This window comes from Geotrypetes seraphini, chromosome 10, assembly GCF_902459505.1.
Source record: "Geotrypetes seraphini chromosome 10, aGeoSer1.1, whole genome shotgun sequence".
NCBI classification, from domain to species: Eukaryota; Metazoa; Chordata; class Amphibia; order Gymnophiona; family Dermophiidae; genus Geotrypetes; species Geotrypetes seraphini.
In genome coordinates, this window is record NC_047093.1 from 19,545,156 (window position 1) to 19,570,875 (window position 25,720).

At 45.1% G+C, this 25,720-nt stretch overlaps 1 protein-coding gene across 2 annotated transcripts in view; it reads right to left on the reverse strand.

Moving 5' to 3' along the window:
- Nucleotides 1–25,720, reverse strand: part of RHBDL3 (rhomboid like 3) — a 219,647-nt gene that overhangs the window by 2,724 nt on the left and 191,203 nt on the right. For both annotated transcript variants that reach the window (XM_033961284.1, XM_033961285.1), the window contains 2 exons: nt 7,945–8,045; nt 3,977–4,037 (listed from right to left, as the gene is read on the reverse strand). In XM_033961284.1, coding sequence (XP_033817175.1) covers nt 3,977–4,037; nt 7,945–8,045 — 162 coding nt within the window. The remainder of the gene's footprint in view (nt 1–3,976; nt 4,038–7,944; nt 8,046–25,720) is intronic.

Consider the following 25,720-nt stretch of genomic DNA (forward strand, 5'->3'; position numbering starts at 1 on the left):
ACCAACTGGACAAACAGTTAGCCAAGTTTACTATTTGGAAGTGCTGAAAAGGCTGCGTGAAAAAGTTAGACGAAACCGACCTGTACTTTTCGCCAACAACTCATGGCTCTTGTATCACGACAATGCACCAGCTCACATGACACTGTCTGTGAGGGAGTTTTTACCCAGTAAACAAATAACTGTGTTGGTACACCCTCCATACGCACCTGATCTGGCCCCCACTGACTTTTTTCTTTATCCAAAGATAAAGGAAATATTGAGAGGAAGACATTTTGATGACATTGAGGACATCAAAGGTAATACGAAGAGAGCTCCGATAGGCATTCCAGAAAAAGAGTTCCAAAATTGCTTTGAAGGGTGGACTAGGTGCTGGCTTTGGTGCATAGCTACCCAAGGGGAGTACTTTGAAGGTGATCATAGTTATAATCAACAATGAGGTATATAGCACTTTTTCTAGGATGAGTTTGTGAAAATCGTCAGACCTTATACATCCTATTTTTTGGACTGGAGTGTTACATAACTAAAGACAAGCACTTATGAAAATGAGGACTTGTGATGATGGTTCATAGACAACTCGGCGAAAGACAAAGGCGCGCACCGACAACTGAGCGCAAGATGGAGGCGCGCGCCGAAGAAAATGACAGTTTTTAGGTGCTCCGATGGGGGGTTTTGTTGGGGAGCCCCCCCAGTTTACTTAATAGAGATCGCGCCAGCGTTGTGGGGGGTTTGGGGGGTTGTAACCCTCCACATTTTACTGTAAACTTAACTTTTTACCTAAAAACAGGGAAAAAGTGAAGTTTTCAGTAAAATGTGTAACCCCCACACCCCCCACAACGCGGCGCGATCTCTATTAAGTAAACTGGGGGGTTCCCCCCCACATCACCCCCCCATCGGAGCTGTAAAAACTGTAATTTTCTGCGGCGCGCGCCTCTACGCTGCAATCAATTGTCTGCGCGTGCCTTTGTCCCGGCGCGCTTTTGACCTGACACCGTGATGATTATGGACTTAGTCATTACTACTACTACTTATCATTTCTATAGTGCTGCTAGATGTACACAGTGCTGTACATTAAAACATTCAAGAGATGGTTCCCTGCTCAGTAGAGCTTACAATCTATTCAAACAGACAAACAGAACAAGTATGGGGTGAGCAAGTTTTTCAGGCATGGGTGATTTACAAGCGAGTAGGGGTTTGGAGTTAAAAAGCAAACTAAAAAAATGTGGTTCTATTTCTCTATTTGCACAGAGCTAGACCCACAGTTTCAGCTAACTTTCTTGGCTATGTTTTCGTTCTGAGAGACCTATTGGAAGGAAGCTGGAAGAAATCTTTATGAGTCAGATCCACACAGAAGCTATGCCATAAGTGGTTAATGTAGCTGGTTTAAAAAAAAAAGGTTTGGACAAGTTTCTGGCAGAAAAGTCCATATACTGCTGTTGAAACAGACATGGGAGAAGCCACTGCTTACCCTGGATTGGTGGCATGGAATGCTGCTACTATTTGGGTTTTTGCCAGGTACTTGAGACTTGGATTGGCCTCCGTCTAGATGGGATACTGGGCTAGATGGACCACTGGTCTGACTAGTAAGGCTATTCTTATGTACTTATGTGAACCAAGTATAGGACAATCAAGCCACTGTGACATCACTGACGTTTGGCTCTTAGGCATTGGTGGAAAGAGGCATTATGCCATCACAATCTGAGCTTTGGAATTTTGCTACTATTTGGGTTTTTGCCAGGTACTTGTGATTTGGATTGGCCTCCGTGAAGACGGGATGCTGGGCTAGATGGACCATTGGTTTGACCCAATAAGGCTATTCTTATGTTCTTATGTATTTTTTCTGCTGATAAACTCAGCATCAACAGAAAAAGCATCACAAAAGTCTGAAAATTTCTGTCTGAATTTGTTTTTAGGCGAGTAGGGTCTTAGAATGGCTTACACATAAATATTTACTGCCCTTAGAAAAACTAAAAGGAAACCCATTTTTATTTTAAGTCTGATTCAATGTTTACCCTGCTTCAGGAGATACCACCACTATGTTAACTTCACTTCCACTGAACACCAAGAGATGGCGTGATGGGAATGATCAGTGCCCAGCAGAAGCACATTCTGCCTTCATAAGTTCATTTCTATTTGGTATATTTTTTGTTTTTATCACAAACTCCCTTCTAAACACTTCTTTTCAGATTTGGATTTTAGGTTTAGATTTAATTACTCACCTGTCCAAACCTGAGCTCAAAACCATTTATATTCAAGTACTTTTACTAGACACTAATAAAACATTGTGTCAACTATAGATATCTATCTTTTTTCTTGGGACTCTAATCAGTATAACACTTGCATTTTTTGCTTGTGTAGTAACTCCCTGTTCCAATGCATTGTTGTGGTGGCATGAAATGTGGAAAATGTTTGTCTATATTCCTGGACCTTAAACTTGCTTAAATTTTGTGACGAGTGCTCTGAGCTGTCTCTTTAGTGGTATACCGTATATACTCAAATATAAACTGGGACTTTTGGGGCCAAAAAATTGGCCCATAAATGGGGGTCCCTGTTTATATTCAGGCCAGTGCCTGTCCGCCCCCTCTGAGACTTATTGCAGGCCTCCGCCAGGCCACCAGGCTCTGCACCACGTCCCCCCTCCCTGCCCATCGTACCTCCTCTGCTGCTAGAATCCCTGGTGATTCAGAGGTATAACGGGCAGAAGTGAGCTTTCCCTGCTCCTGCCCCGCTGCTTACCCGGTCGGCCGCTGCTGCTACGAGTTCTGGTTTCAGCCATTGAGCAACGGGGTGAGCAACGGGGCAGGAGCACAAGTACAGAAAGCTCGCTCCTGCCCGCTACACCTCTAGACCACCAGGAATTCCAGCAACAGAGGAGGTATGATCGACAGGGCAGGGAGGGAAGGGGGCTGTGTGCAGTGCCTGGCAAAGAGGGGGCTGGGTGCAGGGCCTGACAGGAGGGAGGGACAGGGTTGGGTGCAGTGCCTGACAGGGGAGGCAGGGAAGGGGGCAGGGCAGTTGAGTTGAATATTAAGCCATATGACTTATATTTGCGTCAACCATTTTTCCTCCTTTTTGGGGAGAAAATGGGGGTCTCGACTTGTATTCGGATCAACTTATATAGTGTGTGTATCTATCTATCTATCTATCTATCTATATATATATAGATAGATAGATAGATACACACACACACACATATATATATATGATTTTTGATCTTGGAAATGTATTATATGTTATTATTACTTATTTTTAGTTTATCAGGTACTTTAGCTAGATTGTGAGCCTTCGGGACAGAGAGGGTTGTTTTTCTCAAGTACCTAATTTCATTTTAGTTTGATACATTGTAAACCGCTTAGGTCAGTAAAGTGCAGGAGCGGTAGATCAAATCTTAAATAAACATAAACATATATATGGTAATTCTGGCTTCTGTTTGTTTCATAGTGGCAGAAAAGCAAATATATATTTAAAGAGGATAATGTTTTTCTTATTGATGAAGAAAGGCATAACATAAAACTCAAGAGGGGCTTGAGGTTTATCTAGGATGGGTTTGATTTTAAAATATTTAAGGTTATGGCATTGGAACATTTTCACCGATATGTAGCTTATCAACTCTATCTGTGCACGGAAGAAACACAGCTCATAACTTGATACTATTAATGATTGCTATTGTACAATGACTTTTGGTTGAATATTTATATTTTCAATTAAAAGAAGTTTAAAAAAAGTAGAGGCAACCCAGGGTTAACTCCAGCCATGATGTCATCAACATCATGAACTTTACAGTATTACAATGACCTACTCATCGCTTCTGCTTTCCCTCTTAGTTTTGGCTCCTACTTCTCACAGATGGCACTATATACAGCCAGACGTGTGATTAGACAAATTAGCATAACTTCCAGGAATTAATACGGCGATATTACCATTAAAATAGCAAAGACAAACAGTACAGAGAACAGAGGGTGTCTTTGGGCACACTTACTACAGAGCAAGGCAACCGCCACTCGCATCAGCTTGAAGTGGCACTTCATTCCTGCCCAGTTCTGAAAAGAGTACAAAAGAAAAAAGTTAGACACCGGTTCTTGCATTCCAGAATGTTAAAAACATTAATCCTCCTCATTTGATACACCCTTGCACCATCGAGGTTCTATCACAGCCTGATTCTTCTGGAACAGAACCATATACCTTTATGATTTCTAATTCATTACATGTAAGTTTACCAGTGAGCAGTGGCATACTAAGGGAGGGGGGGCAGTCCGCCCCGGGCGCCATCTTGGTGAGGGTGCAGGCATGCGCGGATGCCCTCCTGCCCGACACAATTTCGAGGAAGCTTTTCAAAACCCGGACAAAGTTCCAGGTTTTGAAAAGTCATCCGGACCCCCGGACATGTCCTCGAAAAGGAGGACATAGCCAGGGAACTCCGGACGTCTGGAAACCCTACGCGTAACATAACCCAGCGTCTGGGTGTCAGGTCAAAAGCGCGCCGGGACAAAGGCGCGCGCAGACAATTGAGTGCAGTACGGAGGTGCGCGCCGCAGAAAATTACTGTTTTTAGGGCTCCGACGGAGGGTGTGGGGAGGAACCCCCCCCCCACTTTACTTAATAGAGATCGCGCCGCGTTGTGGGGGGTTTGGGGGGTTGTAACCCCCCACATTTTACTGAAAACTTCACTTTTTCCCTGTTTTTAGGGAAAAAGTTAAGTTTACAGTAAAATGTGGAGGGTTACAACCCCCCAAACCCCCCACAACGCCGGCGTGATCTCTATTAAGTAAACTGGGGGGGCTCCCCAACAAAAACCCCCGTCGGAGCCCCTACAAACTGTAATTTTCTTCGGCGCGCGCCTCCGTCTTGCGCTCAGTTGTCGGCGCACGCCTTTGTCTTTCACGGGGTTGTCTATGAACCCAGCGTCTGTGAAAGGGGAGTCGGTCCTTTTTCATACCACAGAATTAAATGTCAACTTTAAAATTTCAGAACAGAAATAGCCAAGGACTTGGAGAGGAACAGGAAAGCAGAAATGAGTAACTTCGTTAAAACAATATTAATTGCAGATTCCTGTTACAGCAGCTCAGATTCATGTAGGCAGCTTCAAGTGGGGAGTTTTTCTCTACTCTCGTTTCAGAAAAACAAGATGAAATGCAACCTTCTGTGTCACCCAAAACTAACCAGAAACTATTATTAGCAACAAAGAATGTCACAAGATTCTATGCATTTGCCTAATATGTTCCTGAATATTCATTAATCCTGTGACCAGAATATATCACACTGCACAAGGGATGACCAATGCTTCCTGTATGGAATGTGCCATGGGGAGGGTGTGGTGCAGTGGTTGGAGCTACAGTCTCGGCACCCTGAGGTTGTGGGTTCAAATCCCATGCTGCTTCTTGTGACCCGCGGCAAGTCACTTAATCCCCCATTGCTCCAGGTACATTAGATAGAGTGTGAACCCACCGGGACAGATAGGGATAAATGCTTGAGTGCCTGAATGTAAACCACTTAGGTATATAAATACTTAAATAAAAAATAAAATACTTAAATAAATAAAAATAAATAAATACTGTTTGCCTGACCGAGCATATTATTCCCAGGCTGCAACTCAATTGAGATAAAGGGTGCATTGACCTGAGGTCACACATAGAAGAATCTTAAGCAAAACCAGGATTACACTTCAGAGATTTACATTGGAAGGACCTATGCACTAAGGCCCTGATTCTATAAAGTTCGACTAAAGTTAGGCTCCGATATCAGCACCTATACTTTAAAACTTAGGCACCCATTACAGAATCACACTTATCGTCATCTAAGCATGCTTAGGTGGTGCTCGGGGTCCGAACTTTTAGGTGTCCCCAATTTATGCCAGTTTTCTTCACCAAAATTGGAGCTTAACTCAAAATCACACCCATGATCCACCCCCTAGCCACACCTACTTACAGTGTAGGCGCTTTGGGCTGGGTGCCTACTTTTTATAAAATCGAGGTTTTTTGAGTTTCAATTAAGTCCAATTAAAGCCGGTTCGGAGTGCTGAATGCCAATATTGCCACCGATTAAGCTCTATTGATTGATTAAGTTGGGTGTTGATACTGGTGCCAACTTTAGGTGGACTTTTATAGAATCAGGACCTAAAAGGCTCGCTCTCTCTCATATTGATGGTTATTTTAGAAGTTCTGTTAACTGGTATTTATACATCCATATTACACGGACATCCGAATCCCAACTTTATAAACAGGATATGAACATCTAAAACTGCTGTATGTCCATTTGGGAAAGGAATATCCACGCTCAAAAAATGACGAACACCTGTATACACTTCTCCCTCCTTATTCGCGGTTAAAGCACTCACAGTTTCGCTTATTTGCGATTTTTCGCATGCTGACTCCTCCCCCCTCTCCCCCCGCAAATTACATCATGAGTAAAGTACTTTACCAATAAAAAGTTTGGCACTTCCTAGCCTTCGCCCTGAAAATCGCTGCTTCCCAGCTTTCACAATCGCTGTTATTCGCAATTTCAACATATTAACGTGGCTGTTACAAAAAACCCGCGAATAAGATATAAAAAGTTATACGCGGATATGTTTCGCCCCAACCACCGCAAATACGGAGGGAGGAGTGTATAGACCTGGAAGCTGGCATGTTCAAGTTACAGAAAGGTGCTGTAATTAAGCAGTTCTCCTTTGGAGGGAGTAGTGGAAGTCACGCTTGGTATTTTTCTGTACCGGGGGGGGGGGGGGGGTAGGGGGTGCTTACAATTTAAAAAGAAAGAAAAAGGAAATTACAAACAAACAGCTGCTCTAACCATTAGTCTATTCCTCCACATGCAGTAAAATTCTTGTATCAATTCTGTCAGAGTAACCCTATTAGAAGACCTGTTTCCACTAATATATAAATTAGCACTTGACTTGAAATAGTTAATCTAGATAGAAGCACCAATAATATATAGTGTCAGGGGGGTACAGTCAGACCTCCCCTAAATAACTTCTATATAAAGATAAGTTCTGTATGAACCTTTCCGGCCCTCAGAGGCGCCACCATGTGTTCAATAACTTTCATAACACTTGGCTTTATGCACCCAATCGTCACCGGGTCGTTTCTACACCAATGCTTATTAGTAAATTTGCTATAAAGATAGTACTTAGCTTGGGCGGTGGACCAAGAGGGATGATATCGCCAACATGTTTCACCCTTGGGGGGGTTTCCTCAGGGCAGTGATCCCTCAGTTACACCATAATTTCACGACGCGGCCACCCAAAATGTGATCTAAACTTTATATAGAAGTTATTTAGGGGAGGTCTGACTGTACCCCCCTGACACTATATCCACTAACATATATGCACTAAGTCTGGCAACAGTGAATTTTCCCCAAATGCTTCACGAAAATAAAATGTTTACAGCATTGTTTTAAATGCTTTAACATTATGGTTAACCCTCCCCCCCCCCCTTTACAAAACTGCGCAAGAGGTTTTTAGCACTGGCCGGCACACTGAATGCTCTGCTCCGACGCTCATAAGAACTCTATGACCGTCAGAACAGCGCACTTGCTGGCGCTAAAAACCTCTTGCGTGGTTTTGTAAAAGGGGGAATATAAGAAGTAGAGCTTGTTTCCAGTTATTGAATCTGTTATTTATTATGGTTTGGTTTCCGGGTATGTAATTTATGCTTTTTTTTTTTTTTTTTTGCAGAGCACTTTTTATAGACAAGACAGACAGCTGAGACCTGAGCTGAGAATTACTGATCTAAAAGATTCAGTACAATTATGGGTGAACAGTGCCTGAAGTTTTGAGGAGGTGAGAGGGAGGCAGGGGAGGGGTTAGGGCAGGGAGGATAGTGAATTCTTTTCCAGAGGCTTTATGGAAAACAAAACAAACACTTATTTCAGCGGAGGGAAAAGTCCTTCAGCCCCTTATCAACAAGAGGAAATATGCTTTAAAGAATGTAATAGAACAACTTGGAATCTTACCATCACAATATTGGCCAGATGCGCAGAAATAATTGCGTAAACGCCTCCAGAAGAGCCCACCACAGGGGCTGGCATGTCTGCCACAGATACTGCCAACGAACCTTGTAGAGGAAAACATATCAAGTTTTATTAAGGTTTGTTATATACGCAATGTCGTATACTTCAATGCGTATAACATTTTAAAAAATAGGGGACAAAACAAAACATTTTTTATACAATTGAATACAAATTATATACATTCTAATACATAACTGGTACAGAAGGCAAGGGGGATGAACTACAATTTTTAAAGAAAGAGAAGAAACATTTAGGGAAGAACACAAAAAGGGATATAACGGCAGATATAATCATAAAAAAAAGAAGATAAATTTATGACGTACTCGTAGGCCTAATTAATATCTAGAGATTTAGTGATTGGTAGGTTATGCTGTCTATGTTTCAAATGCGTCCTTGTGCAGGAAACTTTTTAAGGACCGCTTGAATTTTTCTAGAGAAGGTTCATTGCGTAAGTATATTGGTAAACTGTTCCAAAGTTGGGGTGCTATAACCGAAAAAATGGTAGATCTCCTGGTCCCTACTACTTTTAAAGAAGGGATAGTCAGTAAGTGTTGTTGTGTTGATCTAAGTGTCCTGAATGGTATCAAGAGACGATCCAGAAATATCAGAACATGTGATAGGTTGGATAAAGCAGGATATCATTTCAAGCAGTTTAAGTCAGAAGCCCTGGGAAAACTAGTGGGAAAAGTATGCAGGGAATGGCCCATGGAATGGTGCTTGGGGCAGTGGCGCCCCTCCTCCACCCTCTTCTCCTCCCCCGCTCCTTCCTGATCCCCCCAACCCCCTGATGCTCCCGACTCTTACCCCATACCTCTTCATTTTTCCAGGCGCGAGCAGCATCACAAACTTGCCGCCCGCGTCATATCAGCTCTCCCTCTGTCTTTTCCTAGGTGCAGGACCCGGAAGTGACATCAGAGAGAGTCAACACTGATGCGGGCTCATGCCGGGAAACTTAAAGAGGTACGAGGGAAGGGCCGCACGCATATGGCAGGGGGGGGGGGCAGAAAGGATGGGTGTTGGTACCCCCACCAAGACTGCATCTGGGGTGGACCTCTCCCCCCCCCCCGCCCTCTCCCCTTACTACACCAATGGTAGTGGGGCAATTGTGAGAGGAAGCAGTTTTGCAAGGGAGACAGCTTGGGGGTTAGAACAGAGAGAGGCATTTTGAAGAGAGAAATTTCCAAACTCATATTTCACTCTATATGTAAGCTTCTGTATTATATAAGCTGGCATAGGCAGCGGAATGCTTTTTCATTTGGGGGAGTCCCAAAGGCTCCTCCCTAGCTCCAGCAGAATCCTGTGGCACGACCTCTCTCTCCAGCTCCCGACTCATCCACCTACCTTCCTCGGTCGCTATAATTTTAAATCTTCCGGTGGCCACCAGCGCAGCATCAACCATCAGGCCTGCCCTGGAAGTCTTCGTTCTGCAGGAACACTGCGTGGTGACTGCCCGAAGATTTAAAATTACAGCGGCCAGGTAGAGGTGGGGAGGGGGGGAGAATAGAGCCATAACTGACTCTTCTGACCATCAATTTTTGGGGAGGCCATGGCTCCTTTGGCCCCCCACTGGTCCGCCGCTTATATAAGCTGGAAAATCTCTCTTGGAAATGCGTTAGACCAGTGTTTTTCAACCTTTTTGCACCTATGGACCGGCAGAAATAAAAGAATTATTCTGTGGACCGGCATCGGTCCGTGGACCGGCGGTTGAAGAACACTGGGCTAAGTCGTGGGCCAAACCCCACCCATCTCCACCCCAGACCCCGCCCCCATAATAGTATTAATTGCACCTTGCGTGTCCCATGCCTCATCTGGAAGCCTTCCCTCTGACCTTTCAATGTCAGAGAGAAGGTTTCCAGTTCAGGCGCAGGATGCCCATAGGAGCCACTGCCCGTGCACTGAATCAGTTAGGAAGAGGGAGCTGGCTCGAACATAACGCTGCATCGATCGCACCGTGGACCGGCGGTTGAAGAACACTGCATTAGACCATTACTTTTGGAGGGGTTGGACTTATTTCTCTGGCTCAGTTTTGAATTTCATCCATCTTTTTATGCATTGTTACCCCACATGCCAACTTTCATTTTATTCTGTTAAATTTTCAGAATGTTGCTTTATTTTGCACACCCGACAGGCATTCTTGACCCCCCTTCTGTATATTTCTTTCCAGCTTCTGCTGCCTTGGAAAAAAAAATAATTAACACTGAATTGACTCAATGATACTGGAATAAATGTGACATCCGCTGTCTGCAGCTGGTTTAAAGAAGTGGCACCGGATATTTTTACCACCCCAGTGAATCACTCATGAATCTTAAAGTCTGAAATAAAAAAGGAGCAGCTTTCAGTTGAAAAATGAGGAAACATCCTTTGGGGATAGGACCAGGTGGGAACAAAATGCATGAACTCTGTATTTGACAAAAGAGTTGAAGGTATTGCCTCGCCTTTGTGTCTCAGGTGTGGTAACGCCCCCCAATTCTTTTTCGCATGCCCTGTGGGAGTGCTGGTGCTTTCGGGCCTTTTGGGTTGAGGTGGTGCGGCATTTGAGCTCCATCTTGGGTCGTGCTGTGGCTGATACTGTTGATCAGGTGGTGCTGGACATTCCGGGTGCTTTTGGAACCTTGTCCAGAGAGGCTCGTTGGCTCTGTCGTAAGGTCTCCTGGCTCGCTGGGGTATTCTGCAACATTGGACTTTTCCGAACCCCCTGACATTTTGGCAGTGGAGAACCCACCTCCATATGTCAGTTCTTTGGGAGGCGCGGGAGGTGGGGATCTCTCTTAAACGTTGGCGTTGTTTTCTGCTTATTTGGGACCCATATTTGCGCTCTATGTCCCCTAGGGCAGTGTTTTTCAACCTTTTTACACCTATGGACCGGCAGAAATAAAAGAATTATTCTGTGGACCGGCATCGGTCCGTGGACCAGCAGTTGAAGAACACAGGGCTAAGTCGTGGGCCAGATCCCGCCCATCTCTACCCAAACTCCACCCCAGACCCCGCTCCCATAATAGTACTAATTGCACCTTGCACGTCCCGTGCCTCATCTGGAAGCCTTCCCTCTGACGTTGCAACGTCAGAGAGAAGGCTTCCGGTTCAGGCGCAGGATGGCCGTAGGAGCCACTGCCCGTGGCTTTGTGCACTGAATCAGTTAGGCAGAGGGAGCTGGCTCGAAGATAACGCCGCATCGATTGCACCATGTACCGGCAGTTGAAGAACACTGTTTTGGGCCTGATGCATGTGCTGGCCCTATGCACTGGCAGGAAATTTCTGTGGACCAGCACTGGTCTATGGACCGGTGGTTGAAGAACACTGCCCTAGGGGACGCAGCCTCATACTTAATTCCCTGCTTTAATTGTTGGGTGTACCCACGTCGGGTCTGGTTCTTCGCGTCCCTCTGCTCTGAGGGTGGGGAGCGGGTGAGGGGAGGGGGATCTGGGTTGTGGGTTTTTTGTTTTTTTTTGGGGGGGGAGAGGATGTTAGCCCCGCTGACTTCCCTGGGTCCATCAGAGTCCAGACCCTGGGGGAATCATGTGTGATCTTTTGTTCCCTTTTTAGGACTGCATCACTCTCCCTGCTTGTAGGGTTAATTGGGGGGGGGTGATTTGGAAGAGATTTCTGGGGTTTATGGGTGGGTATAAATGACACATGATTTTGTATTGTTCCGAGTTGTTCCAGCGGATATCCCGCCTGTTTGCTGTCTTTTGTATGCAACTGTCAATAAAAATTGTTTACAATCTAACAAAAGAGTTGAATTTTTTTTTAGATTACAGTAGGTATAATTAGATAAACCATATGTGCTCCCTAAGGGCCAAATTCTACATATGGCACCATAAAAAGTCGGCACTGATCAGCACGGTGCTTTAACGCAAGTCTATTAAAGGCTCCCACCATATATAGCAGTGGTCTCAAACTCAAACCCTTTGCAGGGCCACATTTTGGATTTGTAGGTACTTGGAGGGCCACAGAAAAAAATAGTTAATGTCTTATTAAAGAAATTACAATTTTGCATGAGGTAAAACTCTATAGTTTATAAATTTTTCCTTTTGGCTGAGTCTTAATAATAATATTGTAATTTATAGCTAAAGAGACATATGATCAAGAAACTGTTTTATTTTACTTTTGTGATAATGATAAACATACTGAGGGCCTCAAAATAGTACCTGGCGGGCCGCAAGTTTGAGACCACTGATATATAGCATCATGCTTGGCGGCTGTATATGCATAGGGTTGCCAGAAGTCCAGATTTCCTCTAGCATGTCTTCCTTTTCGAGGACACATCTGGGGGTCTGGACAGCTTTTCAAAACCCAGCACTTTGCCCAGGTTTTGAAAAGCTTCCTTGGGCAGGCGCGGATGCCCAACGAGAGCAGGCAGGGCTAGGACAGGACTGGGGTGTAACAGGGCGGGGATGGGTGGAATTGGACAGGCCTGGGGGTGGGTCTAGGAGTCGGATTTTGCTGACGTAAAATCTGGTAACCTATATATGCCTAAAATTTAGGTGACCCATTTAGGACAAGGAAGACCAGGCGTAAATGCCTGCGTCCTAAGTTATGCGTGGCTCAGGCGTATTCTATAACAGTGGCCCTGAGCCATCCTACCTAAACTTCAGCAAATTACTAAAAGCTAACCTATTTAATCGATTTATAAGCTAAGACCTCTATGCCCGACCTCTTGTTCCCCAAGATCTCTTAGCCTCCCCCCTGTTTCCTGCCCACCTTTACTTATGGCCCCCTTATCCTGTATCCTGCTTACCCATATAAATTGTATCTTCATTTGCTGATTGTACTTATATTCGCTGACTGTCCAGCCCTTCTTTGTTGTACCATTATTCGCTGATTGTACCTATATTCGCTGATTGTCCAGCCCTTCTTTGTTGTAAACCGCCTCGAACTACTACGGCTTTGGCGGTATATAAGAAATAAATTATTATTATTATTATTAGAAGTTGCGCCAGATAGCACCAGTTACCCTTCCGCTACCTAACTTAATTGTCACATTCGGAAAAAAAAGATACGCGCCCGCCGGCGCCTACTTTTCCTGCACCAGAATCTTATCTACGAGGCACCTAAGGTCAATGGAGGTGTGGTTAATGCTAGAAATGACCTTAGACTCAGGTAGGCACCTCTGTAGACGCGATTCACGTCAAAACACAGGCGCCGGAAATATAGGCTTTCAAAACCCTGGCCTACATTTCTGGTGCCGATGTTTGACCCGGCCGCGATTCTGCAACCAGCGCCGGTGCCTGATTGACATGCAACTGGCGCCGGTTTTGGAGGCGCCGGCCAATACTGGCGCCGGTTGCAGAATCTGGCCCAGTGTGCCTAACTTTTAGGAACGCCCACGATTCACCCAAGCTCCTCCCTTGGCCACACCCACTTCTGGGATTCATGCACTAGAAGTGACGTGACCACTTTCTAGACGGTGCCTACCAAGTTGTGCTCGTAACTTCTAAGTACTGCCAATTAGCATCAATTATTAGGTGATTTGCCAATTATCCACCCAATTGGCTTGTTAGACAATTAAGTTGCACGTGTAAATAGGCTGTGCACACCGATTTGCGTGTGTAACTTAGGGCGCCATATACAGAATTTGAGGTTAAGTGCATGACTAGGGATAGTCCACACAGCGTTTGTCTTCCTTAGGGAACACACAGGTGGAGACACTAATAAAAATAAACTTTGGTATGGGGGCTGCTATTATATATATGCTTAATTTTACTCCAGGATAAGGCCTTTCATCTTTGGGGAAAGAAAGGTCTTAAAACATTAGGCCAATTGGTGAAAGATGGGGAAATTGTCCCCTTTTGAATCATTGAGAGAAGAATATGGCCTCGCACTAAGTGATATTCTATTGCTAGTCTTTAAGCCCGTTACATTAATGGGTGTTAGAATAGATCTGTCTCTCTGTCTTTCTTTCTATCTATCTCTCTCCTTGGACGCTTTCTGTCTGTCTTTCTTTCTGTCTCTCTCCTTGGCCGCTATCTTTTTTTCTTTCTCTCTCTCTTTGGCCACTCGCTGTGTGTCTGTCTTTCTGTTTCTCTGGCCCCCTGTCTGTCTGTGGCTCTTCCTGGCCCCTTGTCTGTCTGTCTTTCTTTCTGTCTGTCTCTCTCCCTGGCCCCCTGCCTATCTCTCTCTGGCCCACCGAGCAAACCAAGATTGCTGTCTGCCCCCCCAGCACACCCCTCCCCCCAAAGCAGCCCCTTTCACCTCTCCCCCTCTACTTCTTTCTGTCTGTCTCTCTCCCTGGCCCCCTGCCTATCTCTCTCTGGCCCCCCGAGCAAACCAAGATTGCTGTCTGCCCCCCCAGCACACCCCTCCCCCCCAAACCAGCCCCTTTCACCTCTCCCCCTCTACTTCTTCCTGTCTGTCTCTCTCCCTGTCCCCCTGCCTATCTCGCTCTAGCCCCCCCCCCGAGCAAACCAAGATTGCTGCCTATCCCCCAGCACACCCCTCCCCCCAAAGCAGCCCCTTTTCCCTCTCCCCTTCCACTTCCCTGTGCAGCAGTAGCAGCCGGACGCCTCGCAGCACCTCAGACACCCTCCTGCCTTTGCTCTCACCGCCGCTCAAAACGCCACGCATGCCGCAAGCCACCGCGTGCCACAAATCAAACACGGTCACAGAGTCACAAATCATGCTGTCAAGGATCATGGCGTTGTAAGTGTGTATGCGCACTTAGGGTTTTATTATAGAGGATAGACAAATTGAAAGTTTTATTAGAAAAGTGGTCCTAAAAGAATTAGTTGTACAACAGTCGGATTTAGGGAAGGCTATGATGAAAGAGAGCGGGAGAGGAAGTATCACTAGATTATATAATGCACAATTGGAGCATCTTCATCCCCCTTTGAAATATAGACGTCGCTGGGAAAAGATTATAGGTAAAACTTATTCTGATAAGGAATGGTTTAAAATATTGCATTCTCTTTTATATGGTACTATAGCCAACAATATGGTAGAGAATGGATACTATACACCAGCACGATTGCGAGCTATGTATAGGAATGGATCGGATAAATGTTGGAGAGGATGTATAGAAGTAGGCACTTTCGAACATATTTGGTGGTATTGTACTAAAGCACAGATGTATTGGGATAAAGTAATTTTCTTCATTGAGGAAGTACTAGGCATTTCGATCCCTAAGACCATGGAATGCTGTCTCTTGAATATTTTAGAGTCCAGTTCAAATGTGCTTGTGTCGCTTTTAAAATCCTCTGTGGTATTTTTACTCCCCTAGTCCCCTTTATCTTGGAACTCTTATAGATTCTCTTTTGCAAGGGGTGACCAACAATTCAAGTTTTCCTGTATTAAAAGAATCAAGTTCAAGTTCAAGTTTATTTGTTCTTAATGAATCACCTATTTAAATTGCTAGGCGATGTACAACATAATAAAATATAGAAATAAAATATTAGTGTTAACATATAAAAAATACTTTTGTTATGAGTTAAAACTTAACATACAAAATACGTACGTATAAAATAATTTTTTATGGGTTAAAACTTACAAGAATTGTGAGGGTAAGTGGGGAAAAAGTTACAATGTTTGGATAGGAGAGAAGAAAAAAACATAAAAGGGAAGAACAAAAAAGGAGGGTAATTTTAGCTGCTTAAAAAAAAATTGATAATTAATATACTAAGAGTCATAAGCATCTTTAAAAAGAAATGTTTTTAGGGTTTTTTTAAATAAGGTTAAATCTTTTAATTCTCTAATATATTGGGGTAGGAGATTCCATGAATTGGGGGCCATAACTGAAAACATATCGTGCCGTCTGATTCCAATAACTTTCATTGAGGGAACGGAGAGAAGATTGTAAGAGGTCGAGCGGAGAGATCGTGTCGTGCTGTAGGGGATTAGCCACTGGTTGATGAATTGGGGTTCGTTAAAACTTAAGGCTTTAAAAACTAAAAGCAGTAATTTAAAAGTAATACGATGGCTTACCGGAAGCCAATGGGATTTAATCAACAGGGGGGTAACATGATTAATTTCTGTCTTAAGCTTACCCAATTCTGGAACGACCTTCCTCTTCAGTTGAGAAGTTCCTGTTCCCTTCCTTTTTTTCGTAAGTCTTTGAAAACCATTCTGTTCACTAAACATTTTGGACACTACCAGTAATCTTTCTGATAACTCTCTATATGCCTATACTTGCCTAATTTAATCTTTGTAAACCGAGTCGAGCTTTCCTGGATTGAAGTCTCGGTATATAAAAAAGTATTAGATTAGATTAGAAGGGGTCGGACGCCCTGACCTTAAAACATCAGAAATGGACACATTTGATAATGACAGCAGCTCGACTTGTCCTGACATCTGCCTGGAAACAATTAGATTTACCAGAGTTACGAGTATTATTGGCTAACGTTGAATACATACAACCGATGTCTAAATTAACTGCTCTTCGGAGAAATCAGTTACAGAATTATAACACCATTTGGAGTGCTTATGAAATCTGGATTAACTCCCAAAATGATAGTCCCAATTGATCTCTGATATATATAATCTTTTGCCCACATCTTATGAATCCCCTGCACACATCTTCTCACCGGGGTTGGGGGGGAGGGGGAGTAGGGATGGGAGGGAGGAGATATATTAGGCATCAAATACTATTTAAAAAATTCTTAGCACTTATCATGAAATAAGATATAAAATGAGTCAATGTATTGTTTTGTACACAATGGTATAAGTTAATGTTTTTTAATTGCATTATTTTCAAAAAATAAAATAAAAAGAAACTTTGGGCTGGCTCCAACTTTTGCACAGATAATGAGGAATCAGGTAATTAAAGAAACTAGACATTTGGGGCCGGATTCAGTAAACGGTATCCAAACAGGGGAGCCAAAAAAAAAATCAGCACCCATTGCTTTTCTATAAAGCAGGGTCTCAAAACTTTTTTTTAGCTCTGGCACACTAAATGGAGCAAATGGTTTCATGGCGCATTATAATTGAAATTATATAATTGCAAAACCAACAAATAATTAAATTTGAGACCTATTTATGTAAAGTTCTTTAAGCTATGTATAAGGAATTGTAACAACGGTGAAACTAAAGTAGATAAGAGTAGAATTGCTAATCAATGTGATGGATGTGCTTGTTTTTGAGAGCAAATGAACTCAAAACATGGCTCGATAGTTGACATCCACCATCTGCAGTTGTTCTCTTTTTTTTTTTTCCAATTTACCGTATTTTCGCGGATATAACGCGCACCCGTGTAAAACGCGCACACGGGTATAGCGCGCAGAAATCACGATGATATGTACAAAAACTTTTGTATACCGCGCTCACGGGTATACCGCGCATGATGCCCGACGCTCCTTTCGCCCGCCCTGACTTTCCGTGCGCTGTCCCGACTCTCCGTTCCCCCCCCCTGACTTCCGTGCACTGCCCTGACTTTCCGTGCGCTGTCCCGACTCTCCGTTCACCCCCCCTGACTTCCGTGCACTGCCCTGACTTTCCGTGCGCTGTCCCGACTCTCCGTTCACCCCCCCTGACTTTCCGTGCACTGTCCCCCCTTGAAGTCCTGTCCCCCCTTGAAGGTCTGTCCCCATCCTGAAAGCCTGATGCCCCCCCCCCCCGACGTCCGATACATCCCCCCCCCCGGCAGGACCACTCGCACCCTCACCCCGAAGGACCGCCGACTCCCCAACAATATCGGGCCAGGAGGGAGCCCAAACCCTCCTGGCCAAGGCGACCCCCTAACCCCACCCCGCACTACATTACGGGCAGGAGGGATCCCAGGCCCTCCTGCCCTCGACGCAAACCCCCTCCCCCCAACGACCGCCCCCCCCAAGAACCTCCGCCCGTCCCCCAGCCGACCCGCGACCCCCCTGGCCGACCCCCACGACACCCCCACCCGCCTTCCCCGTACCTTTGTGTAGTTGGGCCAGAAGGGAGCCCAAACCCTCCTGGCCACGGCGACCCCCTAACCCCACCCCGCACTACATTACGGGCAGGAGGGATCCCAGGCCCTCCTGCCCTCGACGCAAACCCCCCTCCCCCCCCAACGACCGCCCCCCCCAAGAACCTCCGACCGCCCCCCCAGCCGACCCGCGCCCCCCCTGGCCGACCCTCACGACCCCCCCCACCCCCCTTCCCCGTACCTTTGGTAGTTGGCCGGACAGACGGGAGCCAAACCCGCCTGTCCGGCAGGCAGCCAACAAAGGAATGAGGCCGGATTGGCCCATCCGTCCTAAAGCTCCGCCTACTGGTGGGGCCTAAGGCGCGTGGGCCAATCAGAATAGGCCCTGGAGCCTTAGGTCCCACCTGGGGGCGCGGCCTGAGGCACATGGGCCCAACCCGACCATGTGTCTCAGGCCACGCCCCCAGGTGGGACCTAAGGCTCCAGGGCCTATTCTGATTGGCCCACGCGCCTTAGGCCCCACCAGTAGGCGGAGCTTTAGGACGGATGGGCCAATCCGGCCTCATTCCTTCGTTGGCTGCCTGCCGGACAGGCGGGTTTGGCTCCCGTCTGTCCGGCCAACTACTAAAGGTACGGGGAAGGGGGGTGGGGGGGTCGTGGGGGTCGGCCAGGGGGGTCGCGGGTCGGCTGGGGGGGCGGTCGGAGGTTCTTGGGGGGGGCGGTCGTTGGGGGGGGAGGGGGGTTTGCGTCGAGGGCAGGAGGGCCTGGGATCCCTCCTGCCCGTAATGTAGTGCGGGGTGGGGTTAGGGGGTCGCCGTGGCCAGGAGGGTTTGGGCTCCCTTCTGGCCCGATATTGTCGGGAAGTCGGCGGTCCTTCGGGGTGGGGGTGCGAGTGGTCCTGCCGGGGGGGATGTATCGGACGTCGGGGAGTCGGCCGGGCAAGAGGGCTTGGGCTCCCTCTTGCTCCGATCGTGGATGCGGGTGCGGGTGGGAGCGCGTGCGAGCGGTCGTTCGGGGTGGGGGTGCGAGCGGTCCTGCTGGGGGGGTGAATCGGGCGTCGGGCGGGGTGGGAACTATGTTTAAAAACTTTTGTATACCGCGCTCAGGCACATAACGCGCGAGGGGTATGCGCGGTAGGTAAAAACGCGTATAACGCGCGCGTTATATCCGCAAAAATACGGTAATTTCTGTGAGAACTGAAAATCCAAGTTTGCAAAGATAAGAAGATCCAAACGGGAACAAAGCCTTGATTGCTTTGTTGCTCAAGTTAAGATAACTATTGCATAAAAAATAAAATGACCTGCTGTTAGTTTTCAAGAACCAATCACGTTAAAGAATGATGCTTGTCTGGGCGGTTGTATCCTTACGCACACAGACGCCCACAACACTGGCAGGCTCTTGCGTACCTGATGTACATGCCATCTATTCTAGTGTATACTTATGAAGGGCATTTTTAAAAATAAAGTAAAATTCTGGAATCTCTCATGGCACCCCCAGAATCTCTTTAGGCACACCACTGTGCCATGGCACACAGTTTGAGAAACACTGATACAAAGGGTGCTCTGGAACGAGTACTACTTATAGGAAAGCATTAAGCACCGAATTCCATGTCCAGCTGTGGGCACAAGAACTTACAACAGCTGAAACCAGGTACAAATCCTGGCATGCAAGCTGGGTGTGCATCTGCGGTTTTCTATAATACTGCGTGCAATTTTCTGGAATGCCTCTGACCTGCCCATGCCTCTCCCATGGGAACGCCCCTTTGTAATTGTGCATGGTGCTATTCTATAACTGGGAACGTGTGTTTCTGTGCCGATCGAAACATTTAAGTACCTCATGGGACGTGTCGAAGTGGAAGATGATATTTTCTTTCTCAAGGGACCCTCGGCCACAAGAGGGCACCCGCTCAAACTCAGGGGTGGAAAATTTCATGGCGACACCAGAAAGTATTTCTTCACAGAGAGAGTGGTTGATCATTGGAACAAGCTTCCAGTACAGGTGATCGAGGCAGACAGCATGCCAGACTTTAAGAATAAATGGGATACCCATGTGGGATCCCTACGAGGGTCAAGATAAGGAAATTGGGTCATTAGGGCATAGACAGGGGGTGGGTAAGCAGAGTGGGCAGACTTGATGGGCTGTAGCCCTTTTCTGCCGTCATCTTCTATGTTTCTATGATGGGTCATTTGGCCTTTATCTGCCGTCATCTTCTATGTTTCTATGATCTGCCATTCCTGCCCCATTTCGGTGACTTGCATCCATTTAGAACACATTTATGTGCCAAAAGTGGGCTGTGGAATTAGCACTTAATTTTAAGTGCCTTTTGTAGAATTCTCCAGCCGGTCTTTTAATTTATAATAAAAAGACTGGCTTCAATAGAGACTAGTCTATATAGTGTGACCCAAATGACTATATGGAAAAAAAGCTCAGAGATATGAAACTCTGAAGGTAAGGCTGTTAAACCTCCCTAAAAAGAGTTCACCTTCCAGTCATTGCAACTTCACAAGTCCAGGTCACACTTCAAGACTAATGTAGAGAAGGGATTAAAGTCCTTATCCACTTGTAAAAAAAAAATGTCTTCTCTAATTTAGCAAACACACTGCCACCACTGTATTCACTTATCTTTTAAATGTGGGTTAGGGGGTCCCAACGTGTCCCCGTTTCATTGTCTGCTTCAGGAGACCCAATGCTGGATGTTCTGGAGTCTTAGAACTCTAATAAATATTGTACCCTTCTTAATCAAATTGCTGCTTGAACATTTGCAGGTTTTGTGATGTTCAGTCACTTCACTGCTAACTCTGGGTATTGCTTTTAGACAATCAGTTCTGAAAAGTTTTTTTTTTCATATAGTCATTTGGGTCACACTTTATAGACTAGTCTCTATTGAAGCCAGTCTTTTTGTTATAACCATAGCCTTTGTCTGGTTTCTTTTGGGGTTTTTTTTTTAATATTTTCAACCCTGATTTATTCGTAAGGAAACAGGTCTTTTAATTTAGGCACACAAAATACATGGATGGCACAGAAAAGATTGGATTTTCATGGAGAACTGGACTGGGATTTTTACAGAACTTCAGAATTTAGCTTTGGCTTCAGTACCAACTCCCTACGGGCTTGCAGCCTAAGGGGCTCATTTTCAAAGCACTCAGACGTACAGAGTTCCATAGGTGACTAGGTTACTCTGTAAGTCCAAGTGCTATGAAAATAGGTCATTTCTTCAAAAGATGCTAAAAATCACACACACAAATTTGGGGGCAATTTAATTGAATAATGAGCCAATGAATGCCAATAATTGGGATCTTTAACAAGCAATTATTATTAATTGGAATTAAAATTTATGTATGTATAGTTAGACACGGGATTCACATGTAACTTTTAGGTGTGGTTCCAAAAATGGGCACGGCCATAGGTGGATCAAGGTCATTCCTGCAATTTATACATGCAGTTACAGAACAAGGGGGATCCGATCTAATTTAGGTGCAAGGATTTACACCACTTTTCAGTTGGTGTAAATAGTCGCACCTAAAGTGAAGTGTGATTCCAAGCGCCAAATGCTATTCTATAAATAGCCCCTAACTTGGCCCCCTTTTATGAAGCTGCATTAGGGTATTTTTTTTTTTATTATTGCGGACCGCTGTGGTAGAAACTCCGACGGTCAATTTCTTTGAGCATTGGAGCTCTTGCCACAGCAGACTGCAATTTTAAAAAACCCTAATACGGCTTGATAAAAAAGGGCCTTTGAGTGCTTAGCGGTATTTTTTTTTTTTTTGGGGGGGGGGGGCACCATTTACAGAATCTAGTCCATAATGTACTAAAAGGTTTTTCCCTACTGTGATCTTGAAAAAAAGCTTAGGATATAGGTCCTGTTCCTCCCTGCACCCAGGGCCAGTGTTAAGACATTCTGGGTCCCAGGACAGAAATTTTCAAAAGGGCCCCAAAGCATGTCAGCAAACTGTGCTGCCTTTAGTTCTCAGCAGGCTTGGGAGGGGGGGTTCTCTCCTAACATGGATGCTCAGGGCAAGTGCCTCATTTGAATCCCGAACACAAGCCCTGCCTGCACCCTAATTTACATATCAGAACGTGGCTAGTAAGCTACATACAGTCCAATAATATCCATCACAAATAACCGAGAGGGTTATCATGTCGCTGTACCGAAACATTCAAGATACTGAAGGGAATAGAGTTGGTAGATAAAGACAGGTTGTTCACCCTCTCCAAGGTAGGGAGAACGAGAGAGCACTCGCTAAAGTTGAAAGGGGATAGATTCCGTACGAACGTAAGGAAGTTCTTCTTCACCCAGAGAGTGGTAGAAAACTGGAACGCTCTTCCGGAGTCTATTATAGGGGAAAACACCCTCCAGGGATTCAAGATAAAGTTAGACAAGTTCCTGCTGAACCAGAACATACACAGGTAGGGCTAGTTTCAGTTAGGGTGCTGGCTTTGACCAGAGGGCCGCCGCGTGAGCGGACTGCTGGGTGCGATGGACCACTGGTCTGACCCAACAGTGGTAATTCTTATGTTCTTAACCTGAATAAATCCCCTGGGAGAACGGTATAGAAAATTGAATAAATAAATAAATATATATTTTTTAAAAAAAAGGCAAAAGGGGCTTTCTAGATGGAAATTATTATTTTAACATATGACTGCACAACCAACCCAATTCAGTTCAAGTTGTGAAATAACAGAATAAAAAAATCTGCTAGAAAAAACACAGAACTGAAACAGATAATGGGCTACAAAGTGTCCCTTGCTTCTAGCCCACCTGGGACTCATCCCAGTTTAAGTAAAACTCTTGTATCATTCGCTCTGCAGTACACAAACAAGAGCTTCTAATCAAGAAACCTTTCATATTCCAATGTCTATTGATATAATTACATCACCGAGCACACTGTGGGAATTCTGTCTAGACACGGATAAGGGATCCAGACAGTAGATGTTTTCTTTAGCTAATCGTGGCTGCTTTGAAACCTCACATTTTGTGTCTAGAGAGGAGTTGGAAACTGGCCTCTGTGATTTGGCAGAAGTACGTATTCAGGGGTCCCTCTGTCCATTGGAACTAGCAACATCCATGCACGGAGGTGATAAACTTAGACTAGGATGAAGGGGTGTGGGCAGCAGGGGCTTTCATATATTCCAGGGCTCAGAGGCAGCCCTCAGCCTCCAAAACAAATTGAATTTGCTAACATGACTGTGTTGAGGACATATATTTTTAAGATACAGGTTATAAAATCCACTAGAACAGCTCTCCGCCATCACATGTGCAGATCCCATAGGCAAGTGTGCAGAAGTCTAAATATCTTCTCCCCCACAGAACTTGCACTGAACCACAGGCGCCAACTATGTGTGCTTCAATCTTGAGTAAGCTCCTTCACTTTCATAAAATCTGCTCTACTCTTTTGGGATCTTGCCAGGTACTTGTTACTTAAACAGGATAACCCTACTCCCCGCTGCCCACCAACCCAACCAGCAGATTAACCATACCCCTTAACTGTATCCATGACATCCTGTTTGTCTATCTTGTCTGTTTAGATCAGTGGTTCCCAAACTCTGTCCTGGGGGACCCCCAGCCAGTCGGGTTTTCAAGATATCCCTAATGAATATGCATGAGAGAGATTTGCATATAATGGAAGCGACAGGTATGCAAACCTCTCTCATGCATATTCATTAGGGATATCTTGAAAACCCGACTGGCTGGGGGTCCCCCAGGACAGGGTTTGGGAACCACTGGTTTAGACTGTAAGCTCTTCGTAGCAGGGACTGTCTTCTTTGTGACTTTGTACAGCGCTGCATCTGGTAGTGGTATAGAAATAATTAATAGTAGTAGTAGTAGTGTGAAGACTTTGTCTTTGGGAATCAGAGCTGACATTGTGATGTCATAAAGCCTCATTCCACCAATAAGTCAACCTCATCAGTGATGTCACAATGGCTTGATTGTCCTGTACTCCCCTCTGCCCTCCAACCCAACCAGCAGATTAACCGTTCCCCTTAACTGTATCCATGACATTCTGTTTGTCTGTCTTGCCTGTTTAGATTGTAAGCTCTTTCGAGCAGGGACTGTCTTCTTTGTGACTCTGTACAGCGCTATGTGCATCTGGTAGCACTATAGAAATAATTCATAATACTAGTGTGAAGAGTTTCAGTTTTTGGGAAGCAAAGTTGAGCTTGTGATGTCATAATGATTAATCCAAAGATTGGCTCTTGATGTAAAGCAGTGGTTCCCAAACCCTGTCCTGGGGGACCCCCAGCCAGTCGGGTTTTCAAGATATCCCTAATGAATATGCATGAGAGAGATTTGCATATAATGGAAGCGACAGGTATGCAAACCTCTCTCATGCATATTCATTAGGGATATCTTGAAAACCCGACTGGCCGGGGGTCCCCCAGGACAGGGTTTGGGAACCACTGATGTAAAGCACACCAGACCTGACACGGTCCGTGTTTCGAAAAACACTTCTTCCTCAGGGGTCCAGGATATTCGTTACATAGATATTCAAGAACCATAGGAATGAAAACAAATGATCAAAGAGTCTAGGGCAGACATGGGCAACTTCGGTCCTTGAGGGCCGGAATCCAATCGGGTTTTCAGGATTTCCCCAATGAATATGCATTGAAAGCAGTGCATGCAAACAGATCTCATGCATATTCATTGGGGATATCCTGAAAACCCAATTGGATTCCGGCCCTCGAGGACCCAGGTGAAATAGCTCTCCTGCTCAGAGAGACGCTGATCGCAGCATTTTGTACAGGAGAGCTATTTTGCCTGTGACCCTAGACTCTTTGATCGTTTGTTTTTATAAGCACATAAGAATTGCCACTGCTGGGTCAGACCAGTAGTCCATCGTGCCCAGCAGTCCGCTCACGTGGCGGCCCCCAGGTCAAAGACCAGTGCTCTAAATTCAGGGGTCTCAAAGTTCCTCCTCGAGGGCCACAATCCAGTTGGGTTTTCAGGATTTCCCCAATGAATATGCATGAGATCTATTTGCATGCACTGCTTTCATTGTATGCTAGATCTCATGCATATTCATTGGGGAAATCCTGAAAACCCGACTGGATTGTGGCCCTCGAGGCGGGACTTTGACACCCCAGCTCTAAATGAGTCTAACCTCACCTGCGTACGTTCTGGTTCAGCAGGAACTTGTCCAACTTTGTCTTGAATCCCTGGAGGGTGTTTTCCCCTATGACAGACTCCAGAAGAGCGTTCCAGTTTTCCATATGATTCTTGAATATCTATATACTGGGAACTATGATTTCTAATGTTAGGCATTCAAAGCTAATACTACACCCAATGCTAATGCCACTTTCTTTTTATTAATTTTTATTTTCACTTGTCATAATTTATCACATTTACACTATACCTTTGTGATAAATTCACTAACATAGAAATAAATACATAAATAATAGTCCTAATAACTCAGAAGTACTCAGTGCCCCCACCAGGTCATTGCTAATACGGTTATGACCATGATAGTTTAGAAGCCATCATTGCGCTTTACTGTTCCTTTCCTTCCATTGATCATATAACGATGAAAACGTTCTTAATGCAAAAGTAAAAACATTCAAAGCGTCCCTTATCTTGTTGTTAAAATCCTGCCCATGGGAGTTCAACTTTTTACTATCGTGTCTCCTTGACTGCATCAATATCCAATCGTAATAAGGTGCCCATGCGTGATAAAGTGCCTATCCAGTGATTGATTAAAATAACGTTGTCATAGTTATAATGAATTCTCTGAAGTCAATTCTAGTTTTTAACTGCCCTAGAATTGACTTCAGAGAATTTACAGGGGAGCTATTTCGCCTGTGACCTGGGTCCCCAATGAATATGCATGAGATTTATTTGCATGCACTGCTTTCAATGCAGATTCATTGGGGAAATCCTGAAAACCCGATTGGATT